General features: G+C 44.8%; 3 protein-coding genes across 8 annotated transcripts in view; all 3 read right to left on the reverse strand.

The window, feature by feature from the left end:
• Positions 1–1418, reverse strand: part of LOC119218152 (myosin-9-like) — an 18183-nt gene extending 16765 nt beyond the window's left edge. For 3 of the 4 annotated variants that reach the window (XM_037472345.2, XM_037472342.2, XM_037472344.2), the window contains exon 1: positions 1220–1418. The gene's annotated coding sequence lies outside the window, so the exon portion shown is untranslated. Of the gene's footprint in view, positions 1–1197 lie in introns of all 4 variants that reach the window. The other variant, XM_037472343.2, reaches the window with a different exon arrangement.
• A 3703-nt stretch (positions 1419–5121) lies between these two features.
• On the reverse strand, positions 5122–18415 carry map2k7 (mitogen-activated protein kinase kinase 7). 2 transcript variants are annotated; one of them, XM_037472905.2, is made up of 12 exons: positions 18209–18415; positions 16632–16679; positions 14121–14265; positions 13842–13908; positions 12509–12622; positions 11580–11699; positions 11372–11479; positions 11102–11281; positions 10908–10988; positions 10345–10487; positions 10027–10072; positions 5122–9946 (listed from the first exon to the last, which is right to left on the reverse strand). In XM_037472905.2, the coding sequence occupies exons 1-12, from the start codon at positions 18330–18332 to the stop codon at positions 9803–9805; spliced, it is 1320 nt and encodes a 439-aa protein (XP_037328802.1). In that variant the 5' UTR covers positions 18333–18415; the 3' UTR covers positions 5122–9802. The 2 variants fall into 2 exon arrangements, with proteins under 2 accessions (XP_037328802.1, XP_037328801.1); XM_037472904.2 differs by lacking the exon at positions 16632–16679 and having other exon boundaries at positions 18209–18413.
• Positions 18416–19922: 1507 nt separating this feature from the next.
• Positions 19923–23444, reverse strand: part of pkn1a (protein kinase N1a) — a 32810-nt gene continuing 29288 nt past the window's right edge. For both annotated transcript variants that reach the window (XM_037472557.2, XM_037472555.2), the window contains exons 16-23: positions 23272–23363; positions 22934–23110; positions 22569–22631; positions 22293–22369; positions 22053–22195; positions 21711–21818; positions 21506–21586; positions 19923–21358 (exon numbers count right to left, since the gene is read on the reverse strand). In XM_037472557.2, the coding sequence (XP_037328454.2) occupies positions 21155–21358; positions 21506–21586; positions 21711–21818; positions 22053–22195; positions 22293–22369; positions 22569–22631; positions 22934–23110; positions 23272–23363 (945 nt within the window). In that variant the 3' untranslated portion in view covers positions 19923–21154. The remainder of the gene's footprint in view (positions 21359–21505; positions 21587–21710; positions 21819–22052; positions 22196–22292; positions 22370–22568; positions 22632–22933; positions 23111–23271; positions 23364–23444) is intronic.

Raw genomic sequence — 23444 nt, forward strand, 5'->3', positions numbered from 1 at the left:
TGACAGTCGCACGCATGTGGCCTCACAGTTAAACCATCCATGTGCTCACTTCCTCAGGAAGTTGCACAAAGTCGGCCTCCGCTCACTTTGGGGTTTCAGAGTGACGCGACAAACTGAGTCAACCTTCACGTCCGCACAAATTGTAACGGGTATCCACCACACCCCAGTGTCTGACAGGGAGGGTCGTCTCCCCCTCCCCCACCCCCCCCCCCCCCCCCCCCCACACACACACACACACACACACAGGTTTCCTGTGGGAACATTTGACCATGTCTGCAGTGAGAATCACCCAATTAACCTCGCCGTGCTGTCCGAGTAGGTCTGTTCAATCCGCCTCTCCAAAGTCACTATCATGCATTTTAACTACAGCCTCCAGACTCCTACTCGCTCTCCTCTTGTTCCTGGCTGCCAGTCAATCCCTGCTTTATCCGGGCGTCAATGGCGGTTATCCAACGGAGAGAGCAGGAGCCCGTCCAATCTGCTGGGACCAGGCCTTTGGGCTGACAATGCTGTGCCACTGACACATTAGCGATTAGTCAAAGTGAACTACGGGGGGGGGAAACAAAAAGGTGCATAGGTAGATAGAGAGGAGAAAACCGGTGGGCCTAAAGTGGAGCGCAACAAGATATCCGCATCTGTATTATGTATAAATAAGCTGATAGCAGAATTAAGGACCTCTAATTTCCGGTCGGAACAAAAAGAGGAAGAATACTAATCTGAAACCATTTTAAAGAAGTCATATGCCCGAACTGGAGCAGACATAACAACACAAAGCAAAGTCCTCTTTTGAGACTGCGATCAATTTTGTGTCCTGGGGCAAAGACACACAGCAGCAGGGTCTGTGCAGATAAGTTTATTGAAAAAGGATAATGTCAAGGCACAACTGGGAAACAAAAGTGCACTGCAGGGTTCAATCAGGGAAATATGACAGATGTGAACTAATCCTCATTATCATTACCAGCTGGCCAAAACATTTAACATGCAACCAGACCCACATTAATAAAACGGTGACAACTGGGCATGCGCGAGTTTAAATGTCCCCGCGATGAAGCCTGATGTAAACACCTGGGCCTTTTGAGCACAACAACAAAAATGTCTTCACGCAAAAAGTTGTATGCAGCTAAAAAAAAAAAAACAGCAGCTCATATGAACACCCATCTGCCGAAAAAGACCGTTAACAGCACCCAGCAAACTTACATCACTTATAATGAGACCGCACCTGGTTTTCAATGGCAGGAGTGAGCGCGCGCCGTCCGTGTTTGCAGCAGCAAGGTTCCTCTGAAAGACACGTTCTCCACAAGCCGAGAAGCGTCTCCGTGACTGAAGCCGCTCCTCTGTCTTCTGCTGCGTACCTCCGCCTTCATGTGGTCCAGCAGCTTGGGCGTGGCTCCACCAGGAAGGAAGGTCTGCACCTTTAATCCGCCCAGTCTTCGAGGTTTTTTTTTTTTGCAGGTGAATTCAAACGCCCCGCCCAGCGGCCCGTGGTGCGTTCAAGGGCTCAGGGAGAAAACCTGGAGGTATGAGATCTCAAGTAAAAAAAGGAGATGAATTGTTTAGCAGCTGCAATTTTGCTAATCAACATTTATCATTTACTAACTTGGTTGACTAAACGCCGGCTCTTAGGAGCTGCAAATGACATTATTCAGTAAATAACTAACTGATCAAATGAACAGAAATAAATAAACGTATTCAGTAGCATCCTTTATGGTTAAATATATATTTATATGTTTCTTATTATAATACTCTATAAACCCTCGGATGTTAAGATTTTTACTTCATTGGCAAAGTCATAAGCATCTGGACAGATGTGTTGAGAGATAATTGAATGTGTGTGTATGTGTGTGTGTGAGTTTAGGAATGCAGAGCCCCGTTTGTACCTGCAACAGGAGCAGGGGTGTGGCACTTCTACACATGCAATACAAAACACATTACTGGCTGTGGAGAGAGGAAACAAATGCAAAGAACATATAAGAGTGTGTCCATATATTCATCTCTTTAGAATTTTAGAGCCAAGGAAGTGGGTGGAATGCCAGTGTGGTATGTAAAAACAGTGCAGTTCACAGTAGTCGCTCACAGGACGCGTTGCACTTCTGACATTGTGTACTCTCTGTAAAAATAAATCAATAGAGTTACTCCAATCAAATAAAAGAAGCAACAACAAAAAAACAAGAACCTAATCTAACCGCGACATACTTCAAACAAAGGGTGGGGATTTGTACCTGCACTTAAGTCTTGCAGTCACCAATGGGCTTTGGGTTTAATTTACTACCATATATGGCCAGAGAGCGAGGAAAGAGTGTGCTCTGCAGAGGTGGAGGGAGGCGTGGTCTTCTGTTGTGTTTCTGCAGTGCGGGTGTAAAGTTCCTTCTGCGAAACCATGTCATTACCCAGAGCCCTGCTGCTTCAGACCTCAAAGATGAGCTGATACGAATCATTCATCCTGCATGTTGCAGCATGATTGAATCACAGCGAGGACAAGGACACGCATACACTGTTGGCATGTCGGGTGGGGGGGCGGGGGCTCACACTAGCCTTACATATAAACTTTATGTTGCATAGTATGGAGAGGGGGAATTACTTTAATTACTCTTTAAAAGTGTGCATATTGGCTTGCAAGTAACTCTTCATTGTTAGAGCTTCATTGTTGTCCTTTGTGATTGAATAAAATGAGTAATTGACTTTTACCTAAAATCTCCTAAAAGAGTTTGGCTAATTTCAGCGCACATCTTTCTTCCTTTAAACAGCGAACGTACTTTTTTTAATGTGCACATTGTGAAAACCAATTGTCTGCTCTGTTCTCTCTTCTTGTTGGTTCACTCCTGCCGGCACAGGAGCCGAGTCTTACACCACCTACACATGCAAGGCGGCTTCCTGGTGATCTCCTCAGAACAGGGAAACAGTGTCTCACTCTCACTCACACATCATCTGTGAGCTTTCAGTGGCGAAGCAGCAGAGTCGAGTCATGTCAAGTCACGCTGGTGGTTAACTTCACTGAAGGCAGAGGCCTAAACAGGAAGAGAGAGGTGGAGGACTGTTGTCTGAGTAAGTCTGCATGGGAGTTTATTCTGATGTGTTTGAGCTCATCAGCCTGCTCGTGTTTGGCGTGTGTTGAAAGCAGATTTGACCTACATTTGAGTTCAAGTTATTCCACAGAAATACAGTCAAAAGTTTACTTACACTTGTAAAGAACATAATGTCGTGGCTCTCTTGAGTTTCCCGTCATTTCTACAAGTCTGATTTTTCTCTGATTGAGTGATTGGAACAGATCCTTTGTCACAAGTTTGGTTCTTTTATGACTTTATTATGGGTTGACAGAAAACGTGACAACATCTGCTGGGTCAAAAATATACATACAGCAACATGAATCAGCAATTTTGGTGACGAAAGTTGTGTCAATGAAATGCGCTTCATAGCGTGGCCTCTTAACTTTTTGGGATTGATTATGAGGGACTAGAGCTGGTGACTTTAAGGCCATTCAATTTGGCTCGTTGGATAAAACCGGCCACAAATGCTACAATGGCAAAGTCAAAGGAGCTCAGCATGAAAAAGAAAATCATTGACTTGAACAAGTCAGGAAAGTCCCGTGGAGACATTTCATTGCGGGTCCCAAGAGCAACAGCGCAAACAATTGTTGCTGTAAGTGTAAAGTTCATGACACTGTTGTGTCACTGCCACAATCAGGAAGAAAACGCAAGCTATCACCTGCTGCGGGTTGAGGAGGGTGAAGAGTCCACAGAGAACCACCAAAAAGAAGATCTGCCGAGAATTAGAAGCTGCTGGAACACGGGTGTCAGTGTCCACAGTCCAGCGTGTTTTGCATCTCCGAGGACCGAGAGGCTGCCGTGCAGGAAGGAAGCCCTCGCTCCAAAAGCGGCACCTTAAGGCTTGACTGAGGTTTGCTGCTGATCACATGGACACAGATAAGACCTTCGGGAGCAAAGTTCTGCGGTCAGACGAAAACAAAAAGGGAGCTGTTTGGCCACAGTGCCCAGCAATATGTTTGGAGGAGAAACGGTGAAGAACACCACGCCTACCGTGAAGCACGGTGGTGGTCGTATTATGCTGCCAATGGAACTGGTGCTTTACAAACGGGGTGAATGGGATAATGAGGGTGGGTGATTACCTTCAAATTCATCAAGATGACCTAAAATCATCAACCCGAAGGTTGGGCCTTGGGTGCAGTCGGGTGTTCCAACAGGACAATGACCCCAAACACACATCAAAAGTGGTAAAAGAATGGCTCAATGAAGGTTTTAGAATGGCCTTCCTTAAGTCCCGACTTAAATCCCATTGAGGACACATGTGGACAATGCTGAAGAAACAAGTCCATGTCAGAAAGCCATCAAATTTAGCTGAACTGCACCAATTCTGTCAAGAGGAGGTCAAAGATGCAACAAGAATCTTGTGGATGGCTACCAAAAGAGCCTCATTGAAGTGAAAATGCAACCAATTATTAGCACTGTCTGTATGTATATTTTTGACCCAGCAGATTTGATCCCTTTTTCTGTTAACCCATAATAAAGTCATTAAACTCGAGAGAGCCATGACATTATGTCCTTTACAAGTGCAAGTAAACTTTTGACCACAACTGTAGGTCAAAAATCCATTTCCATCTGTCCGTCACACCTGCTGCCCCACTGCAATACCTCATGGTTTGTTGTCACATGATGACAGTTTCACTCATTTCCCCTGTGTGTGTGTGTGTGTTACTTGGCAGCGCTACACCCACCTGGAGCGATCGGTCTCTGACGGAATAGTGCACCCTGCAGGGGACAAAGCTGTCTCTTACAAGATGAAGTGTGTGGACAGTTACTGTATTTTAAGTTTAGTTCAGGCGACAAACATTTTGGTAATTGTAATGAAATTTGAGAATATTGAAATTATAGATATCTTAATGTAAATCCTATAATATATTCAGTGTTATCCTGCATATCCATGCGTAGGTGTTATCAACATAAGAACTTGCTGGAAGAGAACAAAAATGCCACAACTTTTTATGAGTTTTTATTTATTTTATTTTTATGTGTTTTAATGTTTTTTTTTCTTCAAAAAAATCCTGAGGTATTCACAATATAATGGCATTTATTCTTTTTGAAATGAGGCCGGGGGGGATTTGGGGGGATAAAATACAGTCAAAACACAACAAAGAGGAAAAACAAATGAAAAGGCAGTTAAGCTGTGTCGATCGATGCAACCCTCGACACACTAGAATCCATGATGTTGTACGTACAAGAAGCTTTTGAACTGCAACAGCGTAGACTAAAGTGAATCCTTCCCCTGCCCTGCACACTAGCAAAGTCATGCAATCTAGACTGCATACAGGAGAAAAAAAAAAACACAAGCGACACACACCAGTGGTGTTGTCAAAGCAGGCGTGTCCCACCTCGCTAACAGAGGTAGGTTAATAGGTTAGTAACAAGCCAATCAGTCCACTATCATATTAGTCATCAGCTGGAATAACGTAAACTTAAAAAAAAAAAAAAAACACACACAAATCTTGTCTGCTTTGTAGGTGGAATTCAGATTAAAAACCGTCCAAGTTTCAAACAATACAGACATTAGGTTTAATGTAGCCACGGCACGCTCTAAGTCAGTCTGTTGGTTGCGGCCCTCTGAGGGCAAACAGTAAGCTGAAATAGGTCCGACAGACACAGAAAAGCCAGGAACAGTGCACCTTACTGGGCTGTCGGTTTCTAGTTGGACCCGTGGCTTCGTTACTTTGTAGACTGTACGTTAGTGTGACGGATGGATCCAATATTTAGCTTCCTGTACACAACGTTAGACGCCAATGAGAGGCCAGAGTTTGCCCTCCGAGAAAGAGAGTCACATAAAACAAATTAAAAAAAACAACATACAAATGACCAATAAATAAATATCAGTGAAAAAAATACACTGTTGAATCATTTTCGTGCTCTGTGGCACAGATCTGATTGGTAAAATAACTGCTGTGACTTAAAGGAAATAAGGTTTTCTCCTCTCTGCACAACAATCCCAAATCTGCAACACAAAGCATAATAAAAACTAAATAAAACCCATCACAAGTGCAACATCAGTCATGACAGTTTCAGCATTAGGAAAAAAAATATATTGATACTGATATTTGACCAATTAGCTCATTACCACAGCATCAGACAAACCATAAAGAAGAAAAAAAAAAGAAAAGAATACTCTTGAAATATAATAAAAAAAGAATAAAAAAGCAGGGGGCGGGGACGAGGAGAAAAAAAAGAAATAAATAACAGCACACAAGTCATGACCCAAACTGGGGTAACAAGAAATAAATTGATCATGACATCTGATCAAAGGAAAACAACATAATAATGATAAAAAAATACTATTAGACTTTGAGTTGAGAGGTTATGTTTCTGTGGCGGTTTAAACGAGGTGGATTGACACTGCTGCGTAACGCTGACTAAAACCAGAAAACTAAAGAACCTCAGAATGACGGACAGCTGTCTCAGCACTCTCTGGGATCACCCATTTATTTCTTTGTTCAATTTTGGTGTCATCTTTGCCCTGAATAATTATAATTATAACAAAACAAATCAAAACAGTAATCATAGTAATTATGATAAAAAAATATAATGGATAAAAATAAAAGCTAATAATAATAATCACTATCAATAGAGACTTTTGGTAGACTGATGACACACACACACACACACACACACACACACACACACACACACACACACACACACACACACACACACACACACACACACACACACACACACACACACACACACACACACACACACACACACACACACACACACACACACACACACACACGGCTATTATTGACACAGCTCCTCCTCGATGATGAGCGATGGGTCAAAAGTGAAACAAATCAATATATATTGCAAAGTTGACAGAAAAAAAAAGTGTGTCTTTTCCCAAGTACACAATAATTAAACATTTTCAAAACAAAAACAGACTATATGTGTAAAAATCATAAATAAGGGTAAAGTTTTGTGCACCCCCGCCCGACCAACCACTGTCTTGAAAAGAACAAACAGAAAACAAAACAATGGCAGTTACAACGGTGACATATAACATGCAATTTATATACTTTACAGCATTGATCGGTATCTCCCCAAAAACTACAAATCCCAAAACTAACCCACAACCCCCCCTCCCCCCCCCAAACCCCAATACAATCCTTAAATAATTGTCAGCTCATTCAAAACACGTCTCTTGCTCTCCCGCGCTCCCTTTTCTCTAGCTGAAGTCGGTGATGTTTAATCACACTGGGAGTGTGCGTACGTACGTGTGTGTGTGTGTGTGTGTGTGTGTGTGTGTGTGTGCGGTGGTAGGGGGGGGGGGGGGGCGCGGCGGCTTAACTGCCGTGGGTACAGGGGGCTTTTTTTTCTTCCCCAACCAAGCAAGCTGAAATGGTTTGAATGACTGCATAGTGAAAATGATATTTGGTTAACTTACAAATAGGATCACCACACACACACACACACACACGAGCAGCGCTGCACCCCCCCCCTACACACACACAGCCCCACCCTCTCCCATTTACTATAGAAATATTTCATATACATTGTAGCTGAGAGTAATCAATTATAAGGTCAATAACAATAACAGCAACACTTGTATTTTCTGTTGAGTTGTGGACACCTTGTTACCGCTCAGGGGACGGGGGGGGGGGGACGGAGGGACGTAAAGCACCTGGACAGACAGACTTCCCACCAGCCGCATGGACACTGTACAGTTTAGTGTTACGGACCATCAACTCCTTCCTGTACACACATGAGGTGACCCCCCCCCCCCATCTTCTAATCCATCCCTCACTTGCTTTTGCTCTCTTCAGACCGGCTCTGTATTTGGTAACTCACAATGACTTTGCATTATTTCACTTATTTGGCTTTGATGTAAAATTGAAATTAAAAAAAAAAAAAAAATGAAATTAAAATGATTTGTCCTTTGGGGAAAAAGAAGTGAGAGCAGCATCTAAAACAGTATAAAGTAGCAGCAGTAGCAAAGTGAATAAATATCATTCGTTAAACAGAAACATCATGAAGACAACGCGCTGACTCACTAGATCATAATTGGTAGTTGAAAGCTTTTCACGCCCCCCCGTTTCCTCTCTCCTCATTCGCACACCTGCCTCCTTCCGTCACACTTCAATTTGTCTCAGACGTTCCACTAACTTCCCAATCCCACACTTCTGTACCCTCCATGTCTTCCTTCCCCGTCCTCCGTCTCTCGCTCTCCTGACATTCCACTCCCACCGATCCTCTCCACCTTCCTTCCTCAAACGCTCGCTCTCCCACACGTAGCGGTTTCCTCTCTGTGTTGTCGCCATTTCCCGGGTTCTCTGTGTCTGGTGGGGGTTTGGTTTGGGCAGCGCTGCATATTGCATATTGCATATTGACTCTTCTTGTTCTTTGCACACCTGCGTCCTCACGGATGGAGGCAAACTGACATGTGGAGCCAGACACGAACCCTAAACCGGTATTATGAGACCCTGCTCCAGGCTCTAAAACCACCACCACAGGCTTCTTCCAGAGGCGTCTGTGTGGTTTGGTTGTGTCTCCTGAACGCAGCCTTTGGTACGGTACCGCCGTGGAGCACTGCATCCCACTGAACAGCAGGCCGACATGTGGACGAGGAGGTAGACAAACGCTCCACAGGCAGTAAGTTCTACTCCTTGAATGTCCTTTCACCAGATAAGCTCCCGTTCTCTTTCCCCCTCAATGAAAAAACACTGCTTACCTCCAACCAAAAACTCCCTTCTTAGACTACTCTCCCTGCTCTTCTTTCCCATACTTCTGGAATTCCCTCCCTCCGCTAACACATCTTTTTCTCTTCCTCCTCCATCTCTTTTAGTACATCTACGTCCAAACCCACACAAATAAATCATAAACAACTCTTTTCCTACAAAGCTAGAATGCAAAACCTTTTTTTATAAGTCTTTTTCATCCGTTTTTTCCCAATTGTGCAGCCGCTAAATACAATGATGGCATTCTAAACATTTTTAATGTCAACGTTAGTGAGTTTCTATCCTTGCGTGTTAAAAATGAAGCCAATGGGTTAATACATAAAGGTTTAGTGTGTTTGTGTAACGGGTGTAGCGTGACGGTCAATAAACGGCGAGCAAACATAAGCTCCCTTACTTAAAACAGCCAGCGACTGTGTCTTGATATCCATCCGTGTGTGCGCACACACACGCACATACACACACACACACACGCACATACACACACACACACACACACACACACACACACACAGAGAGAGAGAGAGAATGTGTGGTCGTAGAAGTACCTGAAGAAGCACAGATGCATGGTTCATGGTTGTGTCCTCCGTAACGTTTGTGTACATGACAGGTGTTTGCTAATGTAGCAGAGGCTTTGTTCCAGTGTGTAATGACTACTCTGTTGATCAATCCAACGACTTGGATCAATGCTTGAGACAAACATGTGGGGGAAAAACTAGTGACAGGTGGATAAAATGTAGAAACACAACACACATACAGCTTGTGTGTGACGAATGAAGCTAACTACAGCGTGTGCCCCTTTCTCTCCCCCTCCCTCCCGCGTCTGTCTGTCCAGATTCAACACACTGTTTAACAGAACAATCCACTCCATCCAATGATCCATCAGTCCATGTCTCCGTCCATTGCCTCACCGAGTCTCCGTCCCCCTCTATCTCTCTCTCCTCCGTGGGCTCTTCAGGTTCTCCGGTGGACGGATGGACGGGTTAGGGTGGGGGGGTGGGGGGTGGAGCCTGACGCTAGGCCGCACTAGAGCAGACTGAGTCTGGCTAAGCTAACGGCAGCTGGGCTCGGCTACCTACTGAAGAGCGAGTGGAGCTGGTGCTGGTGGCTGTAACACTGACTGCTGCGAGGCGACTCGGTGCGATCCATCACCGCCTGGAACCAACCGGCCACGTCCACGTCCAGCACCTCGTAACGCCGGATGAAGTTATGCTCCTGAGTGAGGGACACAGACAGTTTGGTTACATTTCACCTTTGGGCAGTTCTGGCCGTTCTCGTGGTGACCGGTTTCTTACCAGCAGTTGGAGGTATTTTGGCCTTTTTCTGTGATCCTTCGTGAGGCTGTGAATATTAAAATGATAAAGATGAAAGGTGAGGCAAACACTTCTTTGCAGGTCCATGCGATTTACGTCACAACCCGAGACTATAAATAAATAAAAGTAAACGCACACAAAAAGCAACTAATCATGAGGTGAACGTGGAAAGTTTTGACAGATCTCAGGTTGAGGAGTTGGTTCCACAGAAGAGGTCTAAAGTGGCTAAAAGAACCGGGGTCCTATGGACTACTAGAACCCCAGCCCCCCCCCCCATTTTAGAGTGACATTTGCACTGACCAGTCTTTGACGAAGGACTGGAAGTCGAGGGAGAAGCCCATGCCGAGAGGCAGCAGAGGAGGATCCTCCTGCAGCACTTTGGTCAGCACCTCAAAGTCTGTCTTGCAGTTCTTGTACGGAAACTGTCCAGTGGCCAGCTCCACCTATAGGACACAAGGAGCCATCAACATCTACTGCCAGACAACAAAGCAGCATCACCTCTTCCTGTACCGTGATAATATACTACGAGTAAAGCCCATGGATTTATTTAATACATAAAGGATTCATTTTGTTCTGCGTGTTCATGCATTTATGTTGAGTGAATCTTGATCTCAGGTGTGCAGTGGCTCGGTCCTTAGGTAAGCACGCGTGTCTCTTTTCATAGCTACAAACAGAAATTCTGATTTGGCAGAACATCCCTGGCCTCGAAGATGATGCTTCATAGCTGTGAGAGCTGGTTTCATGCAAGTCTCATCTTATGCAGCGAAAATATCCACCTGACATTGATGGAAATAAACCATTCCCGGAATGACCCACTTTCAGACCAGGTGCCCCCCCCCCTTTATGGCGATCAAACATTTTACCAGAGAGATGCCGAGGCTCCACACGTCTGCTCGGATGTCATAGTCAGGTTTGGTGGGATCTGGAGGGTCTATCCTCTCGGGCTGCAAGGACACAAGATGAGCAAACACTCTGTTTAGGGGATCAGTGCTGGCGTCATTTGATCGTTTTCTGCTCATGTGGCGAGTGCAGAGCGTGTGGGTTTTTCCCCGCTCACCGCCATGTAGGCGGCGCAGCCGGCGCTGCGGGTCTTGGCCTTGGAGTCGACGAGGCGCCCGCTGATCCCGAAGTCGCAGAGCTTGATCTGACCTTTCGCGTCCAGGAGGATGTTTGAGGGCTTGACGTCCCGGTGGATGACGCCGTGCTTCTCTTTCAGGTACAGCAGCGCCTTCACTATCTGGAACGGAAATACACACACACAAGCAGTTTAGAATATGACAACAAAGTGGGCGGCGTCACGTGTTGCACATCGTTGTGCGCAACCTACGGCCACGGTCATCTTTCCAAGGATTCTCTCTGGGATGGGGCCCTGGATTCTTTTCTTCAGCTTCTCTGCACACGTTCCCATCAGCTCCATGGCGATGAATACGTCCGTCTGCACAGGTGCGCAACACACACATCCGGCTTTTAGCACAGTTCATGTAAGAGCACGATCTGTTTGAGGTGCCTGTGTGTATATTTCGGGGGACACCCACGCTGGTGACGATGGCGCCGTAGCACTGGATGATGTACGGGCAGTCATGACTCTTCAGCACCACATCCAGGTCCATCAGGATCCTCTTGTTCTCATCCTTGTTCCCTGTGCGACGCATTTGCTGGTGAGCGAGAAACAAACAATTAGAATAAATTACAGAACAAAGACTTGTTGGAAGGCCTGGTTGTTAAACAGCTCCAACGGCGTCAATTAATAATCTCTTAAATAGGAGGGTTGTTGCATGGAGGGCAATTACTGCCACTGTGTTGGTAAATTAGTTACAGTTGGAGCACAACGGAGAATCAGAGCGCTAAGCCGGGGTTAGCATCGATTTCTTGCTGTATTTTGATTTTGTTGACTGAAGTCTTTTCTTTATGTATGTTGAAAATAAGCCTCAGGGCAATACAGCTCACACACTAGACAATCTGTTCCTACATAGAGGACAGAATGAAGCCAAATGTCATCTTAGATCTGTCAGGAAACCCATCTTCTCAGCACAACTTTAATTACACTCCTCACAACAACAACTGATTACGAGGAATGCCATCAATCAATTGAGAAAATTCATGAAATAATGAAATAATGCCATCTAGGGCTTTCCAAAATAAAGTAATTTTGAACTACTACTTGGTTTAATGTAGATTGTATTACAATATATTCAGTCTCTTCTTATTGTTATAACTCAGTTCTGTCCTTTTTCTGTCCAATCAAAATCTATTCTATCTATTTTTGTATGTATTTCATATTCTTTATTCAATCCTGTCAATTTGTACATTTCAAACCTATGACATGGGTATAAATCATTCTGGTCCCATTGCAAACCAATGTCTCTGTTTGCCTCTTATCAACTGTTTTTTCTTCTTTTAGGTCTTTTAGGAATCATTTTGAGGAAGTATGAAGCGTGTACAGTTGAGTGCCTAATGTTCTTACTTTTACCGCGATGACATGGCCGGTCTTCTTGAATCGCACTTTGAAAACTTGTCCGCAGGTGCCGCTGCCGATCTCCCCCTCACTGATCAGGTCTGTCACCTCCGCCGGATACCGCTGTGACAAACGCAGACAGAACAAAACTTTTGGGTCGTGCTCAAGATATATTTTTTATTCTTGGTCACAACATTCATGAGGTTTTTATGCACATTCCAAGCTAAAAATAGATGAGGTGGAGTGCGGGAGGAGGGGCAGATTTTCTGGTTTGTGAGGCAACAGTAGACCCCTCTGGCTCAGTCAGTGACAAATGTATTGATGTGTAATGAAGCTGCTCCCCCATCGGCCACGTCTCAGAACACCAGCACACAGTGGGAAGACGCTCACAGTGCGATCGGAGATGCGGAGAGCGCCGCCACATGGAGTGCTTGATGTAGTAAAAACAACCAGCGAGGAGGAGTCTAATCCTTTACTCATGCACCTTCAAACACTGACTGGCCTTGCAACCCAAAGTCTGAACCCATAGTTGATCACTTTTCATCTTGGTACAATACGTGTCCCGGTTTAAGACTTTTTATAATAGTCTTTCTGAGACTTTCTATTGTTGTCCTCCAACACATGGATGTTGGCTTTAAAAGGGTTAAACGTTGACCGGGTTTAAAGCTGCTTTTTAAGTCACAGTCAGATAGATTTTCTCTGAATACTGAAGAGAACAAAACAACTGTAAAAATAATCTCTGTTAAGAGGCTTTTTCCCTAATTTCAACAAGTTACAAAAAAGCTAACAATGTGTATACAGTTACATTGTTGAAATCAACGGATTACATGACGGAACTTTCGGTTTATAATAGTTGTACTGTACGACTTTACTTTCTCCTACGAGCTGATTTACGAGCCCCGGAGCCGTTGAAAGACTGCTAACTAAGCTAAAACGAGCTGGTGTTCGCTTATACTGCGATTGGATTTTTGTAGTATGCAATTCGGGACTGCAAACACAAGAATGTGTTAGAACTGGGCCTAACAGAAGAACATCAGAACAGGCCTGTTAAGTAAGCATTCCTACACTAATAAAATGCAATTCAATGTGGCAGTAATTCAAGTATTCAGAATACAATACTCAGATTAGGTAATGTATTGGAATATGTTATGGATTATATTTTTGGGCATGTATTCTGTAACGGAATATGTTTTGAAAGTATCCTCCCCGACACTGTGTGTGTGTGTGACACTCAGTGTGACATTCAGCTGTGGATTGACACACACTTAGTAACCTAAGTCACGATGTCTCATGTAATGCATCACATGTAGGTAAGAGAAACGCGACATATGCATCATCTCACCTGACCGTCGATCTTTAGATAACCCGTCTGTTTCATGATCTCCTGCAGTTTCTGGTCAATCTCTGCACTGTGGAGACGAAACAACGAGAAGTTCAATAAAACAGTGAACAGTCTTTTAATAATATACTTCTATCATCATCTCAAGTCATTTGATTCTATCCGGTGTAGTTATTTTTAACGAAAAGAGATGACTCCTCCTCCCACGTAAACAAGAAGTGAACATAAATACATTTCCTCAGCGGTTGCTGCTCAGATGAACATCCTCGCGTGTCCACTTACTTCTCTAAGCTCTTCTGCAGGCCGTAGGGAGGCGTGGGCAGGGTCAGCATGTGTCGCGGGCGGCTGGGGTAAGGGTGGTGCTGAGGCGAGCTCTCTGTAGACGACGATCGGCTGCCCCCGTCGTTGGCCAGTGGCAGCTGGAGGGCTAGAGGATCGGGGGAGACAGGACACATTAGAAAACTGAGCATAGTACGATTGTCGCCCGAGGCCAGCATGCCAGATGACTTATTCATGCACTCACTGACTCCGCCCTCTTAGAGGTTTGAAGCTGGTGTGAACCGAAAAGGTGATTCTGTGTTTTAACTTGTGCGACACCTTTTTAAAAAAAAAATACATCTCAATCTGCTCTTTGACTTTGTGTTTTCATCTCTGAAATGCTAATTTCTTACGAGACACCGAGAGGAATTGTCCTTGGTGACGTACAAGAGTTGTTTCTTTACAGCCCTGCTATCTAAACCCTGAGAAGTAAATGCCACGTAAACAAGTGTTTTTGTTTCCCTGAAGTTGCAGCTTTGTTTTGGTTTTTCACCGATGTCCCGACCTAACGTTAAAACAAACAGGGCGGTTATCTCGGTGCAGAAGCATCGCCATTCTCAGGCAGCGAGGGACGGCACAGCGTCCTACGGGGAGGACCGGTTTAGGGATTTGGACCTCAACAGATCATCTTTAATTGGAAAACTAAGTTTTATGAACACTCGGGTTGTCTTTCAGTAGCTGCAGAGATGGTTTCTTTTGCTTTCCCAAATAAGATGGGCTATGCTTCTTATTTCTTTAAACCTCTTTCATTATTTAACATCTCGTATTTGTTGCCCCATTAGACATCATTGTTGATGTGTTATTTTGGGGAATACAGCATTGTCATAACCGACAGAAACAATGACCGCATGAAGGAAAATTAAACCCAGGTTGTAAAAGCCGTAGTTTGACATTGAAGACAACATCAATCACACAAAACTGCTCCTCCTAGTTGATACCCCGAGATGACCGAGGCCCTGGGCACCGTTGGCAGTCAACCCATAAATCTAAAATCATGCATTCAAGGACGTGTTGAAACGCAGCTGACCTTGTAATATCATGTGTACGTGCAAGCAAGCGATCAGTTGTTTTTTTTTAATGGTAAAAAGCTTTCGGGAAGAGTAATAGGACTGACCTGTCATGCAACCAAAATGATCACACTACACCTATGAATGCTTGAGAGCGTGAGACGGGTATAAATAACGACTTATTAGCAATTTCAGCCCAGAAACCTTTTTTCAGAACCAGTTTGCTAAACAGGAACATGCAGCCGCGATCAAGTTTATCATTAACATTGTTGTAGTCTGTGTCGCACGGGGCTGGCAGCTCCTGAAACACCTGTGGATGGATCAGCCTGCAAGAAGGAGAATCAGTGAGTGAAAGGAAGGACATGTTAGTGTGGGGAGGAAGACGGATTCAAGCAGTCTTTGGCAGAGGACGTAGCTCCGTAGCTCGGCCGGCTCCAGATGGACAGACGGGACATCAGACGGAGCGAGGAGACAACACAAACACAGATTCTCGCAGGCACCGCCTCCAGCTCACATGGTGCTGCTGCAAAAGGAAGGAGCAGGAAAGAGAGGGGAGGAGAGCGGGATGCCAGAGGGTGAATAACAAGCAAACATCAAACAGATAGGGACGGAAAGAGAGGCCAAAATCGTCCCAAAACTGCACGGCACAGACTAAGCTGAAGGTCAGACAGTCAGTCAGTCGGACCTTTTCTTCAGTCAAAGACAAAAGAGGGAGAAGGGGCAGCCGGAGAGTTCAAAGCACTCCTGCAGACGGACCGGTTGGGGATGCTGGATTAGAGACTGTGGCGGACAAAACGCAACCCAAAACATCGTGACGTGCAGAAAAATGTGCATGCACCGTGACTCTCCGCCTCCGGCAAAACGAAGGTTAATCATCTCACACACACACACACACACACAGTGAACATCAACGCACACCAACACTGCCCTGCCACTGGCACAGACACACGCTGCCGAGAGAGAGGCGTCAGAATGGAAAGATGGAGAGAGGACGTGACTTGAGGGGAGGTTCAACATATCTGGGGAGCTTAAATATAAGAGCTGGTGAAGGACTGGAGCCATAGACATGGGTTTAAATTCTACCCCTGAGTGGCGAGGCTCCTTCAGGAGATAAGGTAAAGAGAATAAAAAGCTATGTGCGTGTGTACAAGTCCATGTTGTGGTTAATACATGTGACAACAACATGTCTGCTGATGCTGACATAAATCACTTCTCAAATGGTATTTCGATACTTAGAGACCTTCAAGACTTAAGACTTTCCCCCTGACTATTAATTACATTAGATGTAAGAAACACACATTATAGTGTTAAAAAGAGTGTTTACTTCTCATGGGATTTGAAAGATAAGAATCGCAAAGATAAGGGAGGTGGGGATAGGGGGTGAGACGGGGGACGGGTGCTGCAAGGTGGGGGTTGGGTGAGGGAGAAAGAGGTGCAGTGGCAGAGAGAGCGATGGATTGAATGATACCTGCACGCTGGGAAGGAGCTGGAGCAGGACTGAGCTGGATCACGATGACTAGACGGAGGGGAAAAAAATATACACACGCGCATATTACTGCACTGTTCTACTGAGACGACCACACACACACACACACACACACTCATAACAAATGTGGGGGAAAACACATTGTTGTGGAAAACACATTTTCTTCTTAAAAGTCGCTTGTTTTCTCTTCACACATGAGTGGTGTGTGTTAAGAGGATAATCTCCGTCTCTATCCTATATCGTCACTAAATCCTTTTGAAAAGACCCCAAATCAACAAAACGCTGGTATGGCTTTCACTTCCAAAAGCACGTCTTTAAGACACAGTCAAACTTATTTTAGCTCAGTCATTTCCTTTAACAGCTGAGCACTGTAGTTTTTAGTAAACGTTATTTTTCACAGGTGGTTTTGTGGACCCACTTGGCGCTCTAATGATGTCCACTGTAATGAAACTGCATCATTGCGGTCTTTTTAGTAAAGATATCGCCAAACTGAAAGTGTCTTCTGATAGAGAGTACCAACATTTTTGGTGTTACTTATTGCTTGGAACTCATCAGGGACACTTTAAGTGAGGTAGCGAGAAATTGCTGGAGAACACGGTTTCAATGATGATCATGACATAAATGAGTTAACTATGAGAAAAATACAGAATAGCACCAGCCTTGCCTTTAACTCACTCAAAATGCATTGTTCTTGTTAAACAGAAAAGGGAAAGAAACTGGATTGGGGTCGAAGTGATCAGTAGGAGAGATCGATCTGGGATCAGTAGTGGTGAATGGCGGTTTTCCATGTCTTCGGGGGGAGACAATAAAGATCCGTCTGTCTTCACCACAGGGTTCATTTCGGTGACACATGTCAGTCCCCTGCGGACGGTTCACTGCACCTCACTTCGTAGTCCCTAAAAGAGACGTGACTACTGACGTCACGGGTACAGCGAGCACTTTATGGATGCAAGATAAACAAAGCGTTGGTACCGTGCGGGGAACGTTAGCCAACCGTTAGATGGCACACAGCCTCCGCGAGCCCTTTTCTCAAGGGGTCAAAACTGGCGGTGGGAAAAATAAAAATGCCTTTGCCGCGGCAGTCACAAGCGAAACACGCAGCTCAACGGTGGTGTGAAAAGCCCGTCACGCCGGGGATACATGGCGCCTCCGGAATATTTCACAAGCAGACCGAACACGACACCAAACGTTCAGAGAGACGCCGGGGCCTGCCCCCGACTCTCACTCGCACCGCTAGCTCGTTAGCAGAGCTCGTTTGACAGGACAGGATACGGAGCGGGTTTCAAGACGTGACTGCCAGCGAGACACCCCGTGACAGCACATCGCCGTGTTTTTTACGTTTAGCTTTACCCACTAACGACATTATGCCACTCGTTAAGACCGCCATTGACAGTAAAATGGACCGAGCAAGCCGATTCGGTGTTTGTTTATGTAGCTAGCCTGTTAGCATGTCGTAGCTAGGCGCAGCACAACACCTCCACTCCTTCCCTCCGCCTCTTCGGTCGTTCTCCCGGCTATTCTGCCCGTTATCGACTCCCCGGTAGTCCCCGGACACTCACTCGGCCTCGGACGTGTCCGCTGCGGACTCATATCGATGTTAAGGTCGATTCTCCGGCGAGCCTCTTCATTTTCCTGCTTTAGTTTCTCCTCGATTCGCGACAGCCTCTGTTCCAGCGACGACATCTTGAAAAATTGAGCACCATGTAGCTCCCAGCAGAGCTCTCTGCTCCCCTCTCTGGCAGGATGGGCACACGGACACGCACGCACACACGGGACCGCGCACGCACGCACAATTGATGAAAATTAATTAAATATGAACAATTATCGCACAAATCTTTGGTCCCTGCATCCAAAAGGTGATCATTTTCTCCCATTGTCGGGTGTATAGTAAAGGCCTTTTTCAATAAAGACGTTTTGACAAAGCAGAAATGTAAATATTTAAATAAAAGGCTACATTCAGCTGCTTTGGTTTTGTGGTCCTGGTATAACGCACGTAATACTTGAATCGAACCCATGCTTTTGGGAACCTGTAAATAAGATCTTTTAATATTTTATTTAGTAAAGGGACATTCTCTAAAAGAAAATGCTTCTATAAGGTTTTTGGTATATATCTATTGTCTTTTGGGACCAAATTTGCAGAGGTCTTACTGATGGCACCACATTTATAGGTGATGCCCATTAACCAATTATGAAGGGCATAACCAGTGAAAGAGTATCTGTAAACGAGTGATAGCACACTGATATGGAATGCTAGCTAACACCAAAGCTAAGTTAGCAAAGGATCAACAACTTTTTTCTTTAAGTCTTCAATGTGTGTGTATGTGGATGTCGTTTGATTAGACCTTCAAAGTTCACAGTACCTTTTTGTAACCCCCACACAACGTCAGTTATCAATTTCCGATGCATCTGAAGATGCTCACGCTTTGTCATATTATGTGTAGGGCCGGGACTCGATTAAAAATATTAATCTAATTAGAGGCTTTGTAATTAATTAATCGAAATTAATCGCATTTTAATTGCATAAATATTTGACCTGAGAACAGTGAGAAGTAATTTTTTTCACATGGATTTTTCTTTTTGTTCAACCAATTCCAGCAGACAAGTGTAGAAATAGCATATTTAGAAATATTGTACTTTCAGAAATTCAGGTAGCCTATAGGTAAGTAGACCTTCTGTAAACTAGGTTACTCTGGTCCTTAAACCAGTCATCTGGTGCAGTGTGGGTTGGGTGTGGGTCCTTGTACGTCCACGCTAGCTGCTAATTGTTTAGCGTTGAGGTGATACTTGAGGCTCGATGCGAATTCCTTGTTGCACAGCTTGCACACAACCACGCTCTTATCGACGCTTCCATCCGTGTGTTTATTATAATAAGACTTCCCATTCACGGGGCCAATCGACACGGTCTCGTCAGCTTCTTCGTTGATGTTCACTGTGGTTTGTTGTTGTCTGAAGTCATGGACGCTAGTTGGTGCTCCCGTATAATCGGTCCTCCGAAACTCTTCCAGTGAGAAACGTTCCGCGGTGCAAAAAATAAGTGTAAAAATGCGTAATTTTTTTAAATTACACAAAAAATAACACATTAATCTTAATTCACATTGTAATTAATTAATCGTAATTAACGCGCTAAAGTCCCGGCCCTAATTATGTGCCATCATACACGGTTGATGACGTTCTGATTGTTTTTTTTATTTAGCCGATGCAAACAAAATCCTCACGACACAATTCAATTGAAATGTTGCAAACCTTTGTTTGAATGAATGCTCCCAGACAAAATCCTCACACCAGGTTTTCTTTATAAAAAAAAATCCTCATCCTCTCACAGGGTTTTGTATTGTCATACACAAGATAAGTAGAATCCACGCACCATACAAACATACATAGCTTCACAACAAACCCAAACACAGAGATGGTAAAATGTTACAGAAGTTTATTACCACCGGCTCATATTTTCCCACATTAATCCTCCCGTTTCAAATTCTATCGCCCATTTAGAAATATATTGCCAGAATAACTTTAGCTGGGATCTCTTAGTGGAAGGAGTCCTTAAAAACACTGAAGGAACTGTTAGATGAAGTGTCTTGAAGGGAAATTACTTCATCTCACACCCCTAGTGGACAGACAACCTAATGTTACTCGCATATCAAGTCGTAGTGTTTTTTTTTTCTTCTTCTAAAAAGATAAAATCACCTGGTTCCCAGGTAGCTTTCATGCTGATTGTTGTGATTCTGTGTCTGTTACACCTGTTTTATATCAAACTATGTATAACGGGTTATCCAATTCAAAGCACGGAGAAGGCGACCTTCATAAAACAAGACTTCTTTATGAATTGCTTACGTAATGTTTGTGGCATCTAAAATGGCAATTCAAATCAACACACACACACATTTAAGAAGTACTTCTAAAGAAAAGCTATAAATTGGTTCCTTTGTACCTCACAAGGTAACATCATTTGCCAAGCGACGGTGAGCCTGACTGCCCGTCGTCATCATCATCATCATCATCATCATCTGCGAATGTGACGTTTCCGTTCCCACTCAACTCTGGTCAGTGCTCCTGCTGCTCTGTACAAAAGGGCCGCCAAACAAAAACAAAATGCTTTTCTGTGTAAGGCATTGGTATGAGTGGACTTGAACCCCCACCCCCTCCCAAACAGTCCTCTCACAGCTGCTCATGAATACACAGACACATAAGATGAGGAGGCGGCATTTTAAAGGCTACACGAGTCCGTGGTGTGTTGTAACAACGATTTGAGCGAGGGGGGCCGCGGGGGGGGCTTCGTTTTGTTTCTCCAACATCTCCCCTTGCCGTGATAGTGATATGTCACCACCTTGTCTGTGCGTGCTTTTATTTTCTCAGTCCTCCATCTTTAAAACCCCCCACACCAGAGACTGACTGCCCCCGGCTTCTCCGCATTCATTCACAGTGTAAATTGACGGCCGACAGGCGGTGCCGCTCAGACGAAGACCGCTCGAAGCCGAACATTCCTCTTGAGGTCTGTGAGCCCACTAGCAGAGGTCAGAGACGTAGTCAAAGTCACGGAAGCTCTCCTGGTCTTTGCGCGAGAGCACGCGAGGCTCGCGTGGCGGCGTCAGCGCCGGGGCTTCGGCGGTGAACTCCTCGTCAAAGTTGCTAACGTCTTCCTTGCCGACAATGGAGGGGACGAAGGGAGGGGGCACCTTCTTCTGCAGCAGCGCCTCCCAGTCCACGTGCTGGAGATAGAGAGTCGGTGGGATAATTAGAATCGGCACATGTGCAGTTTTCTTTAAGGTTTCAGGAAGGACAATTAAAGTTGTGTGAACACCGTTATCCACATGAGACAATGTGTGTGCATATATAATATAAACCTGTGTACTTACTCTGAAAAACGGCTGCTTTTTCACTTCTTCTGCATCTTTTTCACCAGATCCAAGCCGTCTCTCCGGGTTCCTTCTCAACAGCTGCTCACAAACGCACACAAATGTGTTACGTGAATAACAAATGTTTGTTGGGTAAGTCGTGTTCATGGGGTGTGAAGTCAGCTAGAGAACTAGACATTATGTCTTTGCGCTCGTGTGTTCTTACCCTCCTCATGATGCCGATAGCCTCAGTAGACAGGAAGCGTGGATAGCGGACTTCATCATTCACAATGCTGTCAAACACCTCCTCTTCGTCATCGCCCGGGAATGGAGACTACAACACAGCAGTCAACATGTTGTTAATGACGGTAAACACTACTTGCAAAATTCATTTAATTACTGATATATATACACACACATATATAGATCTAGCTCTATCTATATAGATGCCAGGTCAGAGCCTGGTACTGTGTGAATTCCAAACCAGTCGGTGATGTGTGCTCGAACAAAGCTTCCTTCAGCTGTCAGCCCTTCTTCACTGTGTGTGAGAGTGTGTACTCATTCTCACCTCTCCCACCAACATTTCGTAGATGAGGACTCCCAGCCCCCACCAGTCTACTGCCCTGGTGTAGGACGTATCCGTAAGGACCTCTGGGGCCAAGAACTCTGGAGTCCCACAGAAGGTACTGGTCCGGTCCCCAAAGCCCATTCCTTCAGACACAAGGCAAGAAACATGACATAGAGTCCAAAGACATTTAGAGAAAAAAAATTAAAGCGCAGCCCCTCCAGCAGTAACATCAATCTCCACCTTCTTTACACAGTCCAAAGTCAGCGATCTTCACATAGCCGTCGGTGTCCAGCAGCAGGTTGTCAAGCTTGAGGTCTCTGGAAGAGGAAGAACATTAAAGATGCAGCAGAGCAGTAGTGGGTTAAAGAGTTGGGTAAAGTCAGTTCCTCAGTGAGACAGCGGCGCTTCGAGCTAACCGCTACCATCAGCATGCAAACGTTACTCCGTTGGGCTCTGCAGATTTAAATGGCAGGGTGTTTTGTTGTTTGTTCCTCATTAGTCGTGTTTTCCACTCACCTGTACACAATCTTATGGTCATGGAGAAACTGAAGTCCAAGAACTACGCAGGCTGCATAAAACCTAGAGTCAAACCAAAGAAACATTATTATTAAGCTGCAATGAAAGGCAAGAAAATGTTACCCCTGTAATGACTCTTTAATGAGATTAAATTAATCATTATTAATCATTATATTATATACTGGGAATGAAGCAAATATTAGTAACCTCTTTTAGTACGGTGCAGTTTAATACAATAACACTGTTAGTCTTATGGAGACGCACAAGTAAAAAGCATCATTGTAATATCAAATGGACCTTTCCCTTCCACTGGACAGTGTTCCTCACTTTCTAAAAACACAGGCACATATGCAGACGTTACGTACACGGCTCGCGGCTCGGTGAAGACGTCTGTGTGGATGTGCATCATCAGGTCGCCTCCTGCCGTGTACTCCATGACAAAGCACACGTGCTGTGGGGTCTGGAAGCACGCAAACAGGTTGACCAGGAAGGGATGGTGCGACATGTTCACCACCTCAAAGATGCGCTTCTCGCACATCAGACTGCAGGAGGAGGAGAATGCAGAGACTAAATGAAGTGAACAAGACACGGCGGAGAGAGACAAACTGGAAGCTGCAGAAAAATGAAGGATTACGCAAATTTAAGGTTTACGACACACACGTGCGCGCACCAAACAAATACAGCAATATACACACAAACGCACCTTTCCACCTCATCCCGAGCAACAATGTCGCCTTTCTTCAGGGCTTTGATGGCGTACATCGTGCCCGTCTTCTTGTATTCTGATAACAACACCTGGAGACAAACACATGCAGCAACAGCTCAAGTATTTCCTTAAACGTACACAACCTGTACAAAGAGAGCTACGGGCTTCTA

This window comes from Pungitius pungitius, chromosome 9, assembly GCF_949316345.1.
Source record: "Pungitius pungitius chromosome 9, fPunPun2.1, whole genome shotgun sequence".
In the NCBI taxonomy this organism is placed as follows: Eukaryota; Metazoa; Chordata; class Actinopteri; order Perciformes; family Gasterosteidae; genus Pungitius; species Pungitius pungitius.

Bases quoted from the DNA above. Each gene is read 5' to 3' on its own strand.
- map2k7 (XM_037472905.2), bottom strand. From the start codon at position 18,332: ATGTCGTCGCTGGAACAGAGGCTGTCGCGAATCGAGGAGAAACTAAAG. The intron at 11,480-11,579 runs GTGGGTGTCCCC...GCACCTGTGCAG, and splicing joins ACGGCGCCATCGTCACCAGC to ACGGACGTATTCATCGCCAT. The intron at 10,073-10,344 runs GTCAGTGCAAAT...TAATATTCACAG, and splicing joins CAGTCCTTCGTCAAAGACTG to CCTCACGAAGGATCACAGAA.